The sequence below is a fragment of the Capricornis sumatraensis genome, chromosome 8, assembly GCF_032405125.1.
Source record: "Capricornis sumatraensis isolate serow.1 chromosome 8, serow.2, whole genome shotgun sequence".
Lineage (NCBI taxonomy): Eukaryota > Metazoa > Chordata > Mammalia > Artiodactyla > Bovidae > Capricornis > Capricornis sumatraensis.
The window spans coordinates 59,025,323-59,041,168 of NC_091076.1; the positions used below are offsets into that span (position 1 = coordinate 59,025,323).

General features: G+C 49.3%; 1 protein-coding gene across 2 annotated transcripts; it reads right to left on the reverse strand.

Moving 5' to 3' along the window:
* Positions 1–1,126: 1,126 nt before the first annotated feature.
* MRPS23 (mitochondrial ribosomal protein S23) lies at positions 1,127–6,320 on the reverse strand. 2 transcript variants are annotated; one of them, XM_068978713.1, is made up of 5 exons: positions 6,240–6,320; positions 5,261–5,431; positions 2,165–2,242; positions 1,838–1,964; positions 1,127–1,482 (listed from the first exon to the last, which is right to left on the reverse strand). In XM_068978713.1, the coding sequence occupies exons 1-5, from the start codon at positions 6,281–6,283 to the stop codon at positions 1,336–1,338; spliced, it is 567 nt and encodes a 188-aa protein (XP_068834814.1). In that variant the 5' UTR covers positions 6,284–6,320; the 3' UTR covers positions 1,127–1,335. The 2 variants fall into 2 exon arrangements, with proteins under 2 accessions (XP_068834814.1, XP_068834813.1); XM_068978712.1 differs by having other exon boundaries at positions 1,127–1,488.
* Positions 6,321–15,846: the final 9,526 nt, after the last annotated feature.

Below are 15,846 nucleotides of genomic sequence, written 5' to 3' on the forward strand. Positions count from 1 at the left end.
GAAACAGGTGATAGTGGCGGCCTTACGGAAGGAAAAAGGGGAGGGCCAGGGGATACAGTGGGGAGGATGCTGGCTTTTCACCATGGGCATTATTTTTAACCATGCAACCAATAAATTGTTAAAACATTTTCACTATTACGACAAAGAAACTGCCTTTTAAATCCTAGAAAGGTTTAGAAAGGTAACAAGTCAGCCCCGATTGTTCCTCTGAGAACGGAACAGTTTCTTCCAGCTGTTGAAATTCTTCTCCCAAGGCCTGGCCTGGTTTTTGGCACCCAATGTTGAATGGCCATAATCTACTTCCCCATCTAAATGCAAAGCATTCCCTAAATAAGAGGAACAAAGACAAAGGGAGGGGTAGCGGAAGTAATATGGCTGAGAATGGCTTTTGCCGCTATACTCCTTGACCTTCCATGACCTGAGTACTGCGTGCAAGGTGTCTGGATGGTGGGATGTGGGCCCTGCCCCTAACCTACCAGGAGACAGAAGACACTGTGCACAAAGAACAGGGGAAGAAAGCTACATGGGTTTGAAAGGAAGAAGTTTCTGAAGAAGCTCATTAATAATGGCTGAGGAGTATTTATTCAGCAAAAGATAAGAAAATGAATGAAGCAGGAGAGCTTGATACCAGGGAGGCAGGTGGATGGGGGTGGGGAGCGTCATCCCTTTCGGCAGCTCAGGTACCTACAGAGACATCATCTGAATTCATTTTTCAGCTAGATGTAATCATTCATTCATTCAAGAAATCTTTCCTGAGCAGCCTACTATGTGCAGGTCTATGCTGTCTCCAGCACTCAATTCATGAGATTGTAGTTTTGACCTTACTTCATCATCAGTGATAGGTCCTTGCTCTTACTACAAAGCACAAGTCAGCCTGGCCTCTCAAGCAAAAAGTACAAAGATTATTCACAGACAGAAACAGCTGGCCAGGGAACCACATGTGATATGGAAGTGACAATCGGATGGTTCCAAGAAAAGAAACGTACCAGAGAATCAAATGTGAACACAAGGCTCCAAGCAAACCAACTCAGAGTGAATCTCGTTCAAACAATACTTATAAAGGTTTTCTCATGCTATTTACAATTTTTGAGTAAATTTACTTTATAAGCACCGAGGAATTCTTTATTTAATACCACCATAACATAAAACTTCACATAACTGCTTCTTCAAGCCATAAAACAGAGCTTTATGACAACCCAGAAGTGGGAACCCAAAGAAGGCAAACACGATGCCTCAGAGATCAGGGAACATTTACAAAGTTCAACTGTTAAAACCAGTTCAATATTCCAGTAGTGAATCCAGTTTGGATGTCAGTATACACGGTATACACGTTCTTCAGGGAGGTGAGAGGCCTTTCGACTCTTCTCCAGGTGCCTCCAGATGCTGGGCCCGTGGAACTTCTTTCAGAGGCGGGTTCTCCTCCAACGCAGTTTGGGATTCGACACCCATGGATTCAGATTTCTGGGAAACTTGACTACCTTCCTGTTGCTTAAAACACCAGATATAAGTACATCACTCAAATGTTATCAGTCAATTGGCTGAAAGTATTAATATATGACTAGGCACATTCTATCACTGAGTCAAAAATTTAGCATTACTATCTCAGGTCAAATTCAATTACACACAATAAACATGAAAACTCTCTACAGAATCACAATTTTAAAAGCCCTCACGACAATTCACTTGTTCCATGCAGCAATCCTTACCACAACATTCTAGTTTACTCAGTCTAACAGGATTTGATCCGGAACCATGGATGGAGAAAGAAAACCAAGACTTCCTTTAGCCCCCGACAGACAATCAATCCTAGTAATAGCTGTGATAATAAAATACTCACAGTCCCTGCTTTTTCTACTCGTCTTAAAATGACACCTTCCGCCAACAAAGCCTTCCCTGCTTCCACAAATAACTTCTCTTCATCTGTTTCTCCAAGTTTCTGTAGCTCACTGTACTTCTCCACGAACCTAGAATTCCAAGCAGTCACATCTTTGGTCTGTATACTGAGAGTTGTCAAATTCTGCTGTTACACAGTACTAAGTATTCCCTTAAGAGAGCTTCCCACAGGAACATCTTTTTCCTCAAGTGGAATTCAACAAGCCTCCTCAAACTGACAACTGAACTCTAAAACAAGGGAAGGTAACCCAAGACTCGTAGACTGACTTACCGTTGGCAGGTAGACTTGAAGTTTGGGTTGAACAGATCAAAAGCTTTTGGACCAGATCCATAGGCTGAATAAAATTTCCTTGAAAATACAAAACAACACAATGTAAATCTCCAATTATAGATCATGGCCAAGAATGGAGTAAAGAATAATTGCTGGACCCTGAGAAATTGAGGATAACATGACTTACAGACCCTGAGCCAAACAGCTTTTGTCTTTAATAAGCAATGTGTGTATATGGTAAATACATGAAATGTTACAGAAAGGTATCCAGAGAAAAGCAGCACTCCCCCTCACCCCTGTACCCCAATCTCCCAGTTCCCCTCCCTGTAAGCAACACTAACCAGTTTCCTGTGTATCCACCCAGGAATGTTCTATCAATATGAGCACACACGTATCTATCATACCCTGTGCTCAGCCACACTGTTTAACCCCCAGGACAGTAAACACATCTCGCCTTTCTACGTAGTATTTCTCAGAGATCATGTCAACTCACTGCATGTAGATTGCTTTTAGTCCTTGGCTATTTCAGTGCTGCAGTGATTACTTTTATCTACATCTCTTGGTGTACTATGGAGTCACTTCATAAAAATGGATTATTGGGGCTTTCCTGGTGGCTCAGTTGTGAAGAACCCACCTGCCAATGCAAGAGACACGGGCTGGATCCCTGGTCAGGAAACTCCCACATGCCACGGAGCCACTAAGTCCGTGCACAACTACTGAGCCTGAGCTCTAGAACCCAGGAGCTGCAACTACTGAGCCTGAGCTCTAGAACCTAGGAGCTGCAACTACTGAGCCCATCTGCCACAAATGGCACCCCACTCCAGCGTCCTTCCTGGAGAATCCCACGGACAGAGGAGCCTGGCAGGCTACAGTCCACAGGGGCACAAAGAGTCAGACACGACTGGGCGACTTCACTCACTCACTGAAGCCCGCACATCTTAGAGCCCATGCTTCCCAAGAGAAGCCACTGCATTGAGAAGCCTGTGCACCGTGAGGTGCAGCCCCCACTCTCCGCAACTAGAGAAAAGCCTCTGAAGCAATGAAGACCCAGCACAGCCAAAAATAAATAAATTAAAAAATTATTTTTTAAAAATAGTACTGTTGGGTCAAGATACCTTAATTTGTAATTTGACCTTCCAAACTGCCAAAATGCTTTCCAAAGGGAGGGGCTGTATCCATTTATACCCAGACAAGGGTATCAATAGGCAGATAGGAGACTGCCTATTCCCCAAACCCTGACCAAATTATATTTCCCAACTTTCTGATCTTTATCAGTCTGACAGGTCACATACTGTACTTCACTGTAGTTTTACTTATCAGACTCAATATCATTTCATGTTTAAAAGCAAAGGAATTCCCTTTTCTGTGACCTATCTATGTTCTTTGCCCATTTTTTCCTTTTAGTTTTTTATAGACTTACAAGCAAACTTTATAGCAACATAAACAGGAAACTAGCCCTTTGTCATACATGTTGCCAAAGTTCTTCCCAGTATGTCAGCTGATTTTTTATTTTGCTTACGGTAGTTTTTATGTGCAGAAAACTTTAAGGCTTTCATTTATGACTTCTAGATTTGGTGGGTGTTTTTTTTTTAACTTAAATGTTTATTTAAATATTCACTTATTTGGCTATGCCAGGAATTAGTTATGGCACAAGGATCTTTAGTTACAGCATGTGAACTCTCAGTTGCGACAGGTGGGACCTAGTTCCCTGACTAGGGATTGAACCTGGTCCCCTGTATCGAGAACAGAGAGTCTTAGCCACTGAACCATCAGGAAAGCCCTGGCTTCTGGGTTTTTATGTCACACTTAGGCAGGCTTTTATCAATATCATTGGGATTATTTTTCAATTATCCCATGTTTTCTTCTATTACTTTCATGATTTCGCTTTTTCCATTAAGGTTTTGGCTTCCTAGATGGCTCAGTGGTAAAGAATCCACCTGCCAATGCTGGAGACAAAGGAGACTCAGGTTCTATCCCTGGGTCAGGAAAATCCTCTGGAGGAGGACATGGCAACCCACTTCAGTATTCTTGCCTGGAGAATCCCACGGACAGAGGAGCCTGGCGGGCTACTGTCCATGGGATCGCAGAGTCAGACGCAACTGAGCAAGCACACATTCACTTTGATACACCTGAAATTTATTTTGTTGTTGTAAGTCCTTAAAGTATCAAAAACACCAAAACAAACAAAAAAAGCCAAAAAAGATAAAGGTTCAAAAAACTAAGTCCACAGTGTTATAATCTGGGCATTACGAGTAACAAAAGAGGACGCAGTAAAATATTCCATTCTTCAATGACCACCACCCAGTTCCACTGCCATGTACACAGCAGAAGCACAAATGATGTTAACATACAAATAACCCTGAGAGCATCCCGACCAAGTGAATGGAATGGGCCTGAGCAGAAAGTACTGGAAAAACATTTAATGCCCTAAAGATCTCTGAAAATTTCCAAATAGAGCCAGAACATACTTCTTCTCCTACCTCAGAGGTGTGTTGGGCAAGGGGGGCAGTGTGGTGTTCCTTGAGTGAAAGGTGGGCGCCTGGACCTCAACAAACAATAAGATGACTTTCTAAGTTTTTTTCTTATTCAGGAATAGGGGCAAGAATAAGGAATATGTATTCATTTCAATTAGACACAGTCTCTGATCCTAACATTCCAGATGTTAAAAACTGACATCAGTATTTAAGGGAAAGAGATTTGTCCTGTGAACTCCCAGTCAAGTTGACCTCCTTGAGCCTCATAGTTCTCATGACTAAAATGGAGAGAAGGATACCTATCTTGCAGGGTTAGAGTAAGACCTAAATGAAGTAACGTTTGTTAGGGGCTTAACACAGTGCCAGCGACCAAACAGATGCCCAGAAACAGATAACTATAACTGCGATGGCTGGTCAGCTGCTGGGCACCAGGTTCTACTCCGAACTTCTGCTTCTCTGTCCTGGGGGAGGGGCACTGATTCCCTAATCTGGCGAGACGGACAAGATCACCTACACAGGGCAAGTCCTTACTCAATTCCTATTTAAGTGGCCAGTCTGCTGGCTAAACCTTTCCTTCTGAAGTTGGGCCGCCTCTGGCCCACGGCATGGGCTCCACACTCACGCTCTAATCTGATCCTCGTGGTAAAAGATGTCCTGGGTAGGAGATTTAGCTTTGCCATATCGCAAGCGAGGCCTTCGGAAGACTGGCTCCCGCAGTGGAGGGAAGGCGTTATATATGTCAAACCAAAGGGGTTTCTCCTTCAGCACCCCAGCCCGAATCAGGTCTCGCGTCCTGAAGGAAGGGTAAAGAACAAAGGTCAGTAAGTGACAACAGCCTGTCTGAGCCCCTGATGCAGCCTGAGACACTGGCAGGGTCGAGGAGTCCAGAAGACAACCGGAAGGAGGGCAGGTAGGGGGTCCTCTACCTGCTAAATGGTAAAATGTTTCCAAACTCCAAAACAACCAAACAGTGCTCAGGGTTAATCCACCTTCTCATGTGCGTTCCACTCCCCTCGCCTCATCCACGTCCCATCAAGGAAAATGCAAACACTGTTCTGGCCAGGCCCAACAGCCCCATCTTCCCTTACTTCTCCCAGAGACCTACACTTGGAGCTCGGCTGGTAAAGAATCCGCCTGCAATGCAGGAGACCCCGGTTCAATTCGTGGGTCGGGAACATCCCCTAGAGAAGGGATAGGCTACTCATTCCAGTATTCTTGGGTTCCGATAGTAAAGAATCGCCTGCAATGCGGGAGACCCAGGTTTGATCCCTGGGTTGGGAAGATCCCCTGCAGAAGGGAAAGGCTACGCAACGCACTCCAGTATTCTGGCCTGGAGAATTCCATGGACTGTGTAGTCCAAGGGGTCGCAGAGTCGGACACGACTGAGCGACTTTCACTTCATTTTCCACTTGGAGAGCGGAAAGGTGCGATCTTGAACGTGCGAGCTAAGAAATTCGAGGGGTGACGCAGCCAAGCACAATTTTTCAGAAGCAGGACAAAGCACGAGAGAGGCCTCGCCAGGATCAGACCCACCCAAGAAAGGGCGTAAAAGGGGGAGACGCCCTCGCGCCCTCGGCACACCCCCGGCTCCGAGCACGCACCGCGTGAAAACGCTCCCCACGGTTTCCAGCCGGCTCCCCGCCATGCCCGGGGCCTTGGATCCCGCGCAGTCCCTGTACCGGAACCGGAAGCGCCTGCGGCAGGTAAAGTGGGAGAAAGTCGCGGGCCGAGCCACCGATCGTAGTGCCCGGGTTGCGGCTTCAACGGGAGGGCGGGGCCAGGCAGAAGCAAAGGATGGCCGAATCTCCGCACCCTCGGCTACTCGCCAGGCTCAGACAGGAGCACTCGATAGCCGAGCCGCCAGGGCGGGAGAGAGCCACAGCGGGGCAAAAGCAATACATGACCGATCCAGGGGAGGGGTTAATTGTCGCTTTACCCTTTCTGGCCCCCGCTGCCTTCAAGGAACGAGGGAAGATGATGGGGAGGGAGTAGGGAGACGCAGCCTAGGTCCTGAGGGAGCCAACAAGGCCAGGAATTCATAAGGCAGAGATCAGAGATCACCAGCTCTAGGCTCCGTCTGCGACTCATTTTGGTTGGAGTCACATGTGGTGACCCAAGGACGGAAGAGCAGATAACCAAGGAGGGTCTTGGAACGCAGGAACGGAAAAACCAGACCCTCATCTTCCTCCCCTCCCCCACGGTGTAACTATTAATGGAACAGTATAACCTGTCTCGCCTCCTGCCCCGTCGGGGGGAGGCATTTGCCCTACTCTTTCCCCCATCCAGTATAGGAGCCTCATCCAATCAGCAAATGACCCGCAAGACCCCTATCGCACTCCTTGTACCCTGGCTATAAAAGTGGACTAAGGACCCCCCTGAACTGAACTGAAGGACCCCTCTCCCCCATTCAAGGTCGGTTCTCCCTTGAATTGGCTCGCTGTTCTAACAGCATCTCCCACTCTAATAAGCTTTATTCTTCTTTCATTCTGTCTAATGTCTGGAAATTCTTTTCCAACCCGCGCCGGGACCACGATATCACGGTCTACGCAGAAGGAAACCGAGCCCCGTGGAGGGACGTCACCAGACCAGGGTCACTCTGGAGCCCAAGCCTCCTTCCTGCATCTCCTGCCCTTAAGCGCTCCCCACTAAACCCTTTGGCCCTGAAGCGCCACCTGCATCCGGTCGCTGCAGACAGCTAGTGTTTTCTCCCCGGGAGGCGTCGCTAGCTAGCTGCTCCTTGGAGCTTGAAAAGTGAAAGTGTCCGGAACAAACAAATTCCGAGAAGGAAACTCAAAAATCTGGGGGAAATACACTCTCAGGATAACCTTTTAGCCCAATAATCATACTTTGCGTAAAGTATCCTGTAGAAATTAAAGCACAGTTTCACAAGGATATTTGTGCAAGGACCGTCGCCGCAGCATTGTTTGTAATGCACCCTCCCATCCATCGAATGGGAAATGGCTGGAAAACTATGCTTCATATAATCTGTGGAGTCTTATGCAGCTATTAACACCAACGAGCTAGACCCACATGTATTGCCGTAGATGGATGCCCGTGACTTACTGTAAAATGAAAAAGGAACTCGCAGAGAAGCGTCTTTAACCTGCTACAAGAACGTTTTCCAGTGTTTGTGTTTGCATGGAGATAGAAACTATGTGGAAAGGCGCCCATGGGCTGTGAAAGTTGATGATCTCCAGTGAGATTGCAGGAGGGGAAGAGAGACTTTTTCTTTATGTGTCCTTCAGAGTTTGACCTGTGAAGAGTCTATATTCATGGGTGTTTTTTTAAGACAGAGGTCTTCTGGGGCGGTGGGGGCAGCTGTGCTGGGTCCCCATTGGTCTGTGGCTTTCTCTGGTTGCAGCTGAGTAGGGGCTGCTCTGGTTGTGCTGAGAGGGCTTCTCATTCTGCGGCTCCTCTTGTCGTGGGACACAGGCTCTAGGGCGTTCAGGCCGCAGTCATTGCAGCTCCCTGGCTCCAGAGCGCCGGCTTAGCGGTTGGGGCACACGGGCTTGGTTGCTCCCACGCCTGTGAGATCTTCCCAGGCCAGGGATCAAACCTGTTTCTCCTGCACTGCAGTGGATTCTTTACCACGGAGCCGCCAGGGAAGCCCCTGCATTCATTTCTGAACTTTTGAATCTAAGGGAAAAGCTCTTGGGAAAGACTCTGATGTGGGGAAAGATTGAAGGCAAAAGGAGAAGAGGGCGGCAAAGGATGAGACAGTTGGATAGCATCACCGATTCAGTAAACATGAACTTAGGCAAACTCCAGAAGATAGTGAGGGACAGGGAAGACTGGCGTGCTGCAGTCCGTGGGGTCGCAAAGAGTCAGACATGACTTAGTCAACAGAACAACAAATCCAAGGAAATATTTTGAATGATGTACATACAAGCTCTCTCTCAGGAGTCCAGTATCTTTATCAGCAAGAAAAAGTGTCAAGCCATCCCAGAGTCCTCTTCTAGGAGGCTGGTGAGGTGGAGGAGGGGATTGTCTCATAAGCTGTTACTGTGTCTTTGTGTTATCTCACTGAATCCACACACCTATCCACAAGCGGCTGTTGTAATCCTCATTATAGATGAGAATGTGAAGCCACAGGGGGTTAAGTAACTTGTCTGATAAGTAACAGTCAGAGCTAGGCCTCCAGCCCCGCCTGGGCACTTTCTGGACTCCACAATGCCCCTTACCGGTGCCTCCAGCTGGAGACTGGTGGGCTGAGGAAGACAGGCAAAACAGGCCCCAGGGGCCGGGGACAGGCTGATCTGAGGCCAGGGGCTGAGAGCAGGGTTTCACAGCTGCCTTGGGACCCTCTGGAACAGGGAAGAGACAGCATAGGTCTGGCCGCTGGGCCGAGCATGAAGTCCTAGGCAGGGCTGTAAGACCTTGCTCTAGGAAGCGTAAACACGCTCCCAGCTAAATATAGTCTTTCCAGGCTTCAAAACAAGCTTCTAATTCTGTTCAAGTCAGAGCCAGCTGCCAACCCCGACCACAGACACACTTCCCTTCTCCCACTCAGGCCTGCCCCGCGGGCCACCGCCATCACCCAGTTACTGCTGCTAAAGAATGAGAAGGGCTCATTCCAAGTTCAGGGAGGGGAGCCAAAGACCCAAACCGTCTGTGGGGGAGGGATTGCAAGGGGGCAATTTTCTCTTGAGATCTTCTTAGGGAAGTCCCTTCCTCTTCTGAGCCTTCAAAGTTTCCCCTCCAGCATCCTATTTCATGCTTCTGTAACTGAGAACAGAATATTAATGGGTAGAGTAAGGGTGGGCTTTCCAGGTGGGGCTACTGGGAAAGAAGCTGCTTGCCAATGCAGGAGACATAAGAGATTCCGGTTCAAGCTGATCTCTGGGTCGGGAAGATCCCCTGGAGGAGAGAAATGGCAACTCACTCCAGTGTTCTTGCCTGGAGAATCCCATGGACAGAGGAGCCTGGCGGATTACGGTCCATGGCGTCACAAAGAGTCAGACATGACTGAAGTGACTTAGCACACACACACACACACACACACACACACACACACACACCAAGATGGACTGGGAAGCCTCTGAGCCTGCAAGGGGAAGTGTGCACTCCAGTGAGCATTCGCTCTTCACGCAGGAGAAGCTAGGGGCAAGCAGAATGGACAGTCAGGGTTTTCTGTCTCCTTACCCAGGCCTCTCAAGGCTGCAAAAAGCTGATGCACCCATGCCAGGCACCACTCCAGAGACCTGGATTATCTCCTCCCATTGTTCAACTCCCTGAGGCCATCGGTCAGGTCCTGACTGTCGTACAGATGAGAGAATAGAGCTTGTAAACTCTCCAAAAGGCATGCTTGCTGCGCGCTCAGTCACTTCAGTTGTGTCCGACTCTTTGCGCCCCCATGGACCGTAACCCGCCAGGCCCCTCTGCCCATGGGATTCTCCAGTCAAGAGTAGTGGAGTGGGTCGCCATGCCCTCCTCCAGCCAAAAGGCCATATTCCTTCCATGACACCACTCAGCCCCATTTTGTCCCACCGTATCACACTGTAGATGTGCCCACTAATCCTGGCATCTTGGGGACTCAGGTAACTTTTCAAGACTCTGTTTCCCCAGCTGACATCTGTCAGCTATCTAAGTGGCCTGTTGCCAGATTAAAAGCGATCATTCATGTAAAGCACGAATCACAGTGTCTGGCACACAGTGGGGGCTGGCGAGTAACAAACAAGCCTAGTGGCTGTTACGGCATCACTCTTGCGGTCGTGTCCTGTAATCCACTGATTGCCACCTGAGACTTTAGCCTTTTGATGCTGTTTCATAGATCACCTTAAAAGTTTTCTTCTCTTGTTAAATGATGCATTTGTCCCAGAAACATTTCGGCACCTACCTGACCTGGTGCTGAGTCCTAGAGAAACTGGCTGTCCGGAGAGGAAGACAAGAAAGGGAAATCCATAATTGATGTCATACGCTGAATAATTTATTGACACTGTTGACTGGCTCGGGCTGCCATAACAAAAGACGACAGGACAAATGCCTTGAACAACAGAAATCTATTGTCTCATGGTTCTGGAGGCTGGAAGTCAGAGATCAAGGTGTTGGCAGGGTTAGTTTCTGCAGAGGTCTCCCTCCCGGGTTTGGAGACAGCTGTCCTCTCCCCCGTGCTTCACACGATCTTCCCTTTGTGTGAGTCTGTGTCCTCTGCTATGACCCCACCACAATGGATTCCGGCCCAAACTAATGACTTCATTTTAACTTAAATGCCTCTTTAAAGAGGCTATCTCCAAACACAGTCACATCCTGAGGTACTGGGACCTCCGCGTATGAATTTTGGAGGAACACAATTCAGCCCACACCCCTGAGCAGTAAGTACTTGTACTGAATATTTCCATTTTCCCACCCAGGGCCACACCCTCTCTGTGTCCTTCTCACCCTGCTCTGTACGCCCGGAGGCTGACTTCTAGGACAGCATCCTCCAGCCCCTTGCCCTCTGTTCCCAGTCGGGTTCCAGTTATCACCAATGGGTGGCATTGGCCTGAGACAGGGAAGAAGGAGATAGAAGTTGCTCCCCACCCCTGCCATCGCCCCCTCCCTGTACAGTCCAGGACCATAAAGTCTGCAGGGCAGCCTCTTCATGCCCAGCTCTCCCCAGCTTCCAGCCTTTGTCGCCTCTCTTCCCTTTAGGCCTCGACACGGCCAACTGTGCCCGTCTGTGCCAGCTGTAGGGGCCAGGCCACCCTGGTGACTTCCCTACACTCTACCCACATCTTTGTAATTAGTGCCCAGGAGTTTGTCTGTCTGAAAGAAAGAAAGAGCATTTCCAGTGGCAGAACAGCTTTGGCAAGTCGACGAAATCCTGAACACTGCTGCTCACCTTTGGTGGGGGGCCAGGGTCAGGGAGCAGTTACCTGTTGCTTTGAGAGAGGAGGCAAGCAAGGACATACATTCAATCCACAGGACAGGGCCCAGGAAGGTGAAGCGCATGGAGGCGGGGGGGTCCTCAAGGAAGCAGCAGGAGGGTCCCCTCTCACCTCCTGGCCCAAACCCTCCCCAATTCGAGGCCCACGCCTCCACTTCCTCTCAGTCAGCCGGGAAGGTGTGTCAGCCCAGCACACACTCCACCGGACTGATGTGTCCCCAGGGCCTGTTCACTCCCTCAGCTTATCGCTCCCATATGGCCAGGCTGGTGTTGTAACACTGCTTGTCTGAGTCTGGGCCTCTTTGAAGCAGCAACCAGGATGCTTATCTCTGCCTCCTGACACCCAGCCTGGTGCTGAGCCTAGAGCTGACTCTTTGAAAGAATTTCCTCGTTGAACAGCACCGAGAAATAAAACCAAGATAGGGCAAATGAGGATGCGGTGATCTCAGCGCTCCTCGCTGGAGGCCTTCCCTGGGTACACCCATGGGGAGAAAGCTGTGCTTCAGTGGAAGCAGTCCTCCACCCCATCATGCCCTGGCTCACTTCCAGTCCTGGCTGTCTTCTGTGCCTCACTGACAGATCCCTTTTACAAACCTCTGGGCCTCAGCTTTGTCATCTGTGAAATGGGCAACATCATAGCACCCACCACATAGCCTTGTTGTAAGGAGTCAGGGCACTCCCTTTAAGCACTGCAAAGTGCTTAAAACCATGCCCGGTATATAGTAATTGCTCAACAAATAGGAGTAATGATGATAATGATTTCTGACCATTCCATGCCTAAGAGCAATAAATCACAACTTATTCAGTCGTGTGTGTGTTAGTTGCTAAGTTGCGTCTGACTCTGCGACTGCATGGACTGCAGTCCACGAGGTTCCTCTGTCCATGGGATTCTCCAGGCAAGAATAGGAGTGGGTCGCCATGCCCTCCTGCAGGGGATCTCCCCAACCCTGGGTCTCCTGCAATGCTGGCAGATTCTTTACCATCTGAGCCACCACGGAGCACACCTAACAGTTTTCAAGGCATTTTCACATGGCTGCCCATTCAATGCTTCAGCAAACAGCAGCCTTATCCCCAAGAATAATCCAGTTCAGGCAAAGGAGAGACAAGCACTTTATGCCTACCTGCCCTGGGAGGTCTCGCCGTGGCTCCTCTCGTAGCCAAGGAAATAGGAGCCAGTTAGTCCTGACCTCTGGTTATCAAAATTAAAGGGCAGTTGGAATCACCCTATGGGGTTTTCACAGCAGAAGATGAGACCCTTGAAAGCACACATTTCAGGGCTGGTGTGGGCCCTTCTTTTCTTGGGGAAAGCAGAACCCTCCATCTTTAATGTGCCCTTGAAGCTCCTAAAATTCTTGGAAAATGCAGATTCTGACTCAGTAGGTCTGGAGTGATGCCTGAAACTCTGCATTTCTAACAGACTTCCAGGCTGACACCAAGGCTGCTGGTCTGCAGATAAGAGCCATAAACTTGTCCAAGTTTGCCCCAGACTTTCCTGGTTTAGCACTGAAAGTTTTACATCGGAGGAAACCACTCATTCCTGGAAAACCAGAACAGTTGGTCACCGTATCCACAGACCACACTTTGAATGGCAAGGTCAGAGCAAGGCAGGCTTGTGCTGAGTTTGTATTGAGCTCCACCAATCCTTCTTGCAGAGTCCCTGGAATAATCCTCCTGGATTGATTTTTTAAAAAAAAATTGTGACTCTATAGAAATGACAGGCAGCGTAGATGCTAGTTTTGTGGGGCCTGAAGCTTATATAATCTTAGGGACCCTTTTAAGAAAAAAAAAGTACAAAAATATCTTTGCAAATTTTACCAAACATAAGACCATGTGAACAGAGTAAACATCCTCTGTCTGTTTGGCTTGAGGAAAAAACAGGTGCTGAGGTCTCCCTTCTGGGATGGCGGTGGTCTGGCCTTGCAGTGACCAGCAACCACCACTTCTGAGAGACAGCCACCAGGTGGCAGTAGACCCACACAGCCCCCTCAACACCCCACCTCCCCACTACCAGCTCCAGAAACATCCACACCTTCCTCCAGCTGGCCCAGCGAGCCAGGTCAACAAATATCAGTCTAAGGCTGTGATACTGGACAAAAGGGGTGCAGCGCTTCTCCCTCAGCAGCACATCTGCCATTTGATGGAAATGCTGAGACTGTTTCTGTTACTAAAACCAGACAAAGGATGCTAATAGTTGACTTTTGGGCATGCTGTTGGAAAGGCTTTGAAGCAGGTGGACCTTTCTGGGCTCTACAGACTGCATTTATGCAAGGATTCTAAGTCTTACCACCTGTTCCCCCACCCGAGTGTATCACCTAGTGTTCAGGCACCAGCTCGGAGTTCCGCTGAAAGTGAAATTCACTCAGTTGTGTCTGACTCCTTGTGACCCCATAGACTATACAGTCCATGGAATTCTCCAGGCCAGAATACTGGAATGCGTAGCTGTTCCCTTCTCCAGGGGATCTTCCCGACCCAGGGATTGAACCCAGGTCTCCCGCATTGCAGGCAGATTCTTTACCAGCTGGGCCCCCAGGGCAGCTGCCTGGGTTCAAATTCTGGTAGTACCACTTACTGAACAAGGACTTGATCTTCTCTGTGCTCCAGTTTCCTGATCTGGGAAATGGAAGTATTAATACTGACTTCATAGCATAGTTGCGTGATAAAATAATGTGAACAAAGCACCCCAAAAAGTGACTGACATACAGTAAGCAGCTCTCAGCATCATCATTTCATATCATGCCTGTCTTCTTCAAACCAAGTTCTCTTGTGTTTCGTGCAGCCTCAACCCTCTAGCCGGTGCCTCGGGACACTAGAGAGGGGCTTCCCTGGCAGCTCAGTGGTAAAGAATCCACCTGCCGATGCAGGAGACGTGGATTCAATCCCTGGTCTGAGAAGACCCCACGTGCCTTGGAGCAACTTAGTGTGGGCGCCACTCTACTGCGCTTTAGAGCCTGGGAGCCGCGACTCCTGAGCCCAGCGTGCCACAACTGCTGAGGCCCATGCACCCTAGAGCTCACGCTCTGCAATGAGCAGCTCATGCACCGCAACTAGAGAGTGGCTCCCGCTCACGGAAACTAGAGAAAACCCTGCACAACAGCGGAGACCCAGCGCAGCCAGAAATAAACACATGAGCCCAGCGGGAGGCTGAGACCCTGCTGTGATCATCAACAGCCTACTTCCTCTGGACACAGCACTCCCTAGTCCCGTGAGCTCCTCTCAAGCTGGGACTGAGCCCCGAGGACAGCAAAGCATAAAAAGTGGGAGGGGCTCTGGTTGGACCAAAGTCCAGATAGTCAGGCTCATTTTTGCAGAGGATAAATCTGCAGGTATCACCTTGTGGACCCCAAGAGCCCAGAACCCACAGATGAGCGGAACGGGAAGGTAGATGGCTGGGGCAGTCACCTGGCCCAGCCGGACACCTTCCTGGGTGCTCTAGATACTGTTCAGCCAGCAGGAACTCGTGCAGCAGGGGCTGCCTCTTCTGCACTCCTGCAGGGCCTGGTAAGCTTTCTTTGCCTTTGTTGGCAAAGTGATGTCTCTGCTTTCTAATATGCTGTCTAGATTTGTCATAACTTTCCTTCCACAGAGCAAGTGTCTTTTAGTTTCCTCTTGGTTTGCTGAGGTCCAGGTTCAACTTCCCAGGTGGCACAGTGGTCAAGAATCCCTCTGCCAATGCAGAAGATGCAAGAGACGAGGGTTTGACCCCTGGGTCAAGAAGATCCCCTGGAGCAGGAAATGGCAACCCGCTCTAGTACTCTTGCCTGGAAAATGCCATGGACAGAGGAGCCTGGCAGGCTACAGTCCACAGAATCACGGAGTAGGATGCAGCTGAGCACACAAACTCCAGGTCTGTCTGGGGCATCAGCAGGTATGTCCATCTAGGAGACCAACTTCATCTACCTGGGCTGGGGGTAGGGCAGGGGTCCGAGCAGAATCTTTTCTTAGGGGAGGCAGGAGGGAACTGCATTATTGTTTATCCAGAAGAAAGGCCACTGTACTCCAATACAGCATTGGAAGGGACTTGGCCCGGGTGACTTCGAGCCCAGAATCGAGATATGTGTGGTTGAAGCCACAAGGAGGCCCACCGCTCAATACCAGGAAGAACTTTTCAACCTTGAGAACTGCTCTGTCTGAAAAGGGCACCAGCTCCCTCCTTGGGCAGTGAGCTCCCTGGCCCGGAAGGCAGTAGGGAGAAAGCCAGAGAGATTTGAACTGGAAGATCTCTGTGGGCCCTTTGAAGTCTGAGACTGCACATTCCCACAGCCCCAGGCAGCTGATACTCTGGCAGCTTTCTGTTTATTTAGGGAGGTGATCGGCTGGAGCTTCTGCAACAGACTGTCGGCAAG

Coding starts and splice junctions, on each gene's coding strand:
- MRPS23 (XM_068978712.1), bottom strand. CDS start 6,283: ATGGCGGGGAGCCGGCTGGAAACCGTGGGGAGCGTTTTCACGCG. Junction 2,243..5,260: donor CACGAGGATCAGATTAGAGC/GTGAGTGTGGAG, acceptor TGTATTTTCAAG/GAAATTTTATTCAGCCTATG. Junction 1,489..1,837: donor GAGTAGAAAAAGCAGGGACT/GTGAGTATTTTA, acceptor TGGTGTTTTAAG/CAACAGGAAGGTAGTCAAGT.